General features: G+C 47.5%; 1 protein-coding gene across 5 annotated transcripts in view; it reads right to left on the bottom strand.

Moving 5' to 3' along the window:
* LOC125956391 (protein 4.1 homolog) overlaps nucleotides 1-5,000 on the bottom strand; it is a 38,421-nt gene that overhangs the window by 4,957 nt on the left and 28,464 nt on the right. For 4 of the 5 annotated variants that reach the window (XM_049688203.1, XM_049688202.1, XM_049688205.1 and 1 more), the window contains exons 8-11: nucleotides 4,403-4,501; nucleotides 3,673-3,763; nucleotides 3,485-3,555; nucleotides 1-2,589 (exon numbers count right to left, since the gene is read on the bottom strand). The exon at nucleotides 1-2,589 is cut by the window's left edge and continues 264 nt beyond it. In XM_049688203.1, the coding sequence (XP_049544160.1) occupies nucleotides 1-2,589; nucleotides 3,485-3,555; nucleotides 3,673-3,763; nucleotides 4,403-4,501 (2,850 nt within the window). The remainder of the gene's footprint in view (nucleotides 2,590-3,484; nucleotides 3,556-3,672; nucleotides 3,764-4,402; nucleotides 4,502-5,000) is intronic. The other variant, XM_049688204.1, reaches the window with a different exon arrangement.

Genomic DNA, 5,000 nt, shown 5'->3' with positions numbered 1-5,000 from the left:
CTTAATGCCCTCGTAGAACTGTTCGCGCGTTATCGGAACGGTGTCCTTCGTTACGGTGACGTTCTTGCCAAAGTGGCTCGGTTCGATGTCGGCATAGTTGAGGATCAGCTTGCCAGTGACCGGGTCGCGGATGGCCGTTGCCGGATCGATATCGCCCGTGTTCGGATCAATGTGGCCCCATTCGGACTTGATGCGTCCGGTAATCGGATCGATCTCGCCGCTCAGTGTCATCGTCTGTGTAACGGTCGTCCTAGCTCCAGCGATACGAGGATCATTCGGATCCACGTTGTACGTTTCACCCGTGATCGGATCACGCATCTTGTACAGATACAACGTCTTCGGAGCGATGTCGCGAATTCGGCCTGTTTCGGCATCCAGATCGACCGTGCTCACGTCCACCTCTTCCGGGCGACCCCGTTCGTCTTTCTTCGTGAGGATGAAGATGCGAATGATGACCAATCGACCCGTTTTCGGGTCTACTTTGCCCACCTTTGTGTAGATTTCACCGTTCTCCTCGTTGATCTGAGTAGCGGCGAACAGAGGTTCACCGGTCGCTTCGTCCACCTGTCCGGTGGCTGCATAGATCTGACCCGTGCCCGGATCGACACGCGTCAGATTCGGATCCAGCTTGGTCTGGCGTTCGATTTCGTTCGTTTTCGGGTTGAGGTAGCCATAGATCGTGATCACGAACCCTGTTCGTGGATCTACCGTGCTCGAGGTGTAGATAGTTTCGCCCGTTTTCGGATCCTTGCCACCGTCCGGACTCCACACTTGATTCGTTTTCGCATCTACGCGCACGTCACGATCTTCAATGGGAACGGCCGGAATGTGCTTACCGGTCGTTGGATCAATCCGACTGTGCACGATCCGAATCGATACGATGCGCCCGTAGTCCTTGTCCGGTTTGCCCGTCTTTGGGTTGTTCTGTTGCTTCAGCACCACCTGCCCGGTAACGGGGTCCAGTTTGATTTCCTTCGTCTCAGCTTTGCCCGTGCGGGGATCCACGAAGGAGATGGTTTGCTTTACGAGATCCAGCTGCCCGTACTTGGTATTGATCTTGCCTTCCTTCGTGTCCAGCTGACCAGTGCTACGATCAATCTGGATCGTTTTTGGATCGATCACACCCTTTTTGTCCATCTTGCCCAACACCGAGGTTACCTCGACGACCGGATCAACTTGATCGCCGATCGCCAGCAGATGGGCCTGACCATTGTCCACCTTGTTCGTCTTCGGATCGGTTACACCGACGATCGTGATCTGCCCGTTCGCTGCATCAACCGTTACTGGTCGAACGGCAGCTGCCGCTGGTGATGGTTTGCCGGTCTTCGGGTCGATCGCGCGCAGCTCACGCGTACGCGGGTTAATGTCGCCATACTTGGTACTCAGAATTCCTGTGCGATGGTTCAGAATGCCACGACTCTTCTCGATCTCACCATTCGTTGTGTCAATCTTCCCCGTGGCCGGATCCACCTTCGAGGTGATGGCTGTAATCTCCACAACCGAATCATCATCCGGAACGACAATGATCGCTTGGCCGAGACTATCATCGACCTTACCGCTTACCGCATCCACTACTCCACTGCCAACGATGTGCAGTTGGCCCGTCTTCGGATCCATCTGGCCCTGCAACGTTTCGTTCTGACCCGTGCGGGCATTGAAGTTCACGACCGTACCCGCCTTCGGATCAATCAACCCGTACTTGCTCTCGATTTGGCCCGTCTTCGTATCCAGCACACCGGTCGAGTGTTCTACCACTCCCTGAGCCGTATCGACGCGCTTCGTCTTGGGATCAAACTTCGAAATGATAACCATGATCTTTACCTTCTTCTTAGCCGGTTCAGGGGCAGTTGCTGCAGCCACAGCGGCCGCAACACCCTGTTCACCCTGGATAAATGCACTGCTTGTGTCATCGAGTGGTCGGAACTTGCCGGCTCCGGATGCCAGTGGATCGGCGGCCAGTGAGCGTCCCTTGTTCGGTGAATACGAACGTGCGCTCGTACGGACACCCTTCTCGGCATCACTCTCACCCGGCAGTCCGCGGGCGGCCGACTTTGGTGAAAGTCCGTGCTCCTTCGTTCCTGCGGCGACCGTTGCTCCCGGGGATCCCGGGGATCCCGGAGCCTTACGCTTTTCGACAGATTCCCGTACTTTGTCATCCTCGCCTGGAGCATAGTTGAAGGCTAGCCCGGTGGCACGACGGCTCTGTGAGTTCGGACTGAGCTGTGCTTCGTTACTGTCATTTGGTTGACGAATATCAACTGGTTGTGCTTCGTCATAACGGAAGCCGCGTGTTTTCACATTCTTTTTGTGTGCGGGGCTCGTGTCCTGGTCGCTTTCCGAGTATTCGTACGGTTTCGTGAAGCCGGGCTTCTCCGGCTTACCGGGCTTCTCCGGCTTACCGGGCTGCTTGCGGTTGTCATCGGTTGTCGCTTGCTGCTGAACAGGTTCCTTCGCTGCTAGGTTATCCTTTTTACCACCATCACCGTTTGCCGCAGCTGACACCACACCCTTAGCCACCGGCTCCGTTCCGCTTCCGGGCGATTTCTTCTCCTTCGGAGACGATTTGCGGCCGGATGAGAACAGGAAACCCTGCGAGCGGTCAAATTCGACGTACACACAGAAGAGCAACACAAATCAGGAATTGGTTGGACGAGAGACGAGTACAGGGGGACACAAACGGGAACGAACATATACAGCAATCGTACGTATCGACCAACGCGATTGACCGTTGTACGAATCGACGTGAGGATGGAACGATACGGACATACATAGACGGCATACGCACAGGGGCAAACATCACGGGAAGTCGAAAACATAGTTCGTGTGGGAGAAGGAAGGAAAAAAAGGAAAACAAAATTTAAAAAAAAAGAAAAGAAAGAATCGATCAACGCTACTGAACTATCAATTCATAGATAAGACAACGTCACACTTTATGGAAATCGAAATCAACGCTCTCTTTATGGAAATCGTATTTGCTGTAGTCGCAAAAAAATGAAAACGCATTAGTGAGAACACTAATTAGAAACTACCCATTGAGAAAATGGAGCGTACTAACTGATTACTTAACCTGACGGTCATAACGCGGTCGGTATATGAGAGTCATATTTTTCTTATACATACATAAAGGTGGAAAGGGTAATTAAAATGTGATTTGATAGCAAACTACGGCCATCGAAGAATGACACATATCATTGCACGGCATCCATACTACGCTCAGTGTGATTAGGCCAAAGGCTAAGGCCAAACTAATAGCTAGCACTTGGAATCGACAAAAAATCACTCTACTCAGAGAAACTAATTTTGAAAAGGTAAATATTTTTGAAAATATGTTTGTGAGAGGATGCAGATCGCACGCAATACAGATGGAAAAAGTACGACAAACATTCGAAAACAAACGCGAGTATTGGCGGAAGTAGTCGTTTTGCATTTTTTTTTGTGAGAAAAGATCTATGTAGATATCACCACAACTGTTTGATTAGCTTACCTTGCGTTTACCCGATGGAGAGGTAGATTCTTCAGCCGACGAATTCAGCGGTTCAGCTTGACCATTGTTTCCTAAAATGCAAAAATATCCCAATTAAACACAAATTTGAATATTTACTAATTAATACTAATATTTAATAATTAAATAATTAAACACAAATTTGAAGGGTAATGAGTTGGCATCCATACCATTGAGGGCACCATCCTTTTGCGGTGACTGTTCAGATTGTTTGTCCTTTTTGCCCGCTACTGGCAATACGGCAACTCCTCCGGCAGGTTTCTAAAGATGAATGAAGAGATCGTAGTAATTAGTTACCATCGATATCAAATGGAATGAAATTAAGTTAAAATTTAAATACGGCATGCAATCGAACTTATACGCTACCTAAAGCAGCGAAGCCGAATGATAAATGCTTCATAAACCAGTAAAAAGGTGCAAATTGTGCTTAAAATTAGTGACCGTAGTCAACTGAACACATTTACAATATGTAACTTGAAAAGATTAAGTAGTACAAAAAGCATCTTAGTAGCATAATGATGAACCTAAAATGTTGGTGCATTACTAGCAGTTGTACTAAAAACACAAAATGCAACAGAACTTTGAAGAATACATCCCTCAGTGATCTTATAGCTGTCTAAATAAGCTGTCTTATAGCTAGCAAAACGGGTGTAACTAATGCGCAAAAATGCTAAAATAAACCCCATACTTCCTACTCTACCTACAGTTTTACAATATGCAAACTCAGTTGGGTAACAAAAGACTTCTTAAAAACCTCTTCAAACAAAGTGAAAATGACATTCTAACAACTTAAAAAAAGATAAGAATGTATTTATAATAACAGTGGAGCTCGTACAGAAAAGATACATTTGCAACAAGAATGCAGAACAAAGGAAACAGATTCCTAAGTAAGTTATTAACCTGTGCTGGGATAACGTTCGGTGACGTGGTTTCGTACTCTCCCTCGAGAGAGCTCTGCGATGAGGCGGATGCCGTTCCCGTGCTGGATTCGCGCTTTAGCTGCTCTCAGCCAGGCGCGAGTGTTTGATTTTAACATATTTGGTTTTGCAAAGAGGATTTTCATTTATGTCCACACAATGGAACGGGTCGTTTATCAATATTAGAGACAGTGAGAAAAAAAGTGTACATTGTGTGTTAGTAAGGCATGGCAATGCCTTGGCAAAGGCATGGTAAATGAATTTGAATGTGAGAGAGGATAAGTACGGGGCGATTTTGTGATGTAATTCTTTTCCTGAATCATTCGTGTGAACCATGGTATTAATAAAAAAAAATGGTATGGAAACAGAGAGAACTAGGAGTGTACGAACAGAATAGAAGAGCGATTCAAATATCGACAGTGTGAGTAGGAGTTGACTAAATTTTGCATACATCCAAATACAAGGCCACGAACGAACTACGAGTGTCTTCTGATAAAAAAGGGGGTAGGAAGGGGGTTTCGATAGAACGAGCCATGTTGGACAGTAGTGACGGAGACAGAGAAAGTCAACTTGTGTAACAA

The sequence above is a fragment of the Anopheles darlingi genome, chromosome 3, assembly GCF_943734745.1.
Source record: "Anopheles darlingi chromosome 3, idAnoDarlMG_H_01, whole genome shotgun sequence".
Classification (NCBI taxonomy): Eukaryota; Metazoa; Arthropoda; class Insecta; order Diptera; family Culicidae; genus Anopheles; species Anopheles darlingi.
The sequence above is the reverse complement of the archived record's forward strand: the minus strand, read 5'-3'. Positions and strand labels throughout refer to the sequence as shown.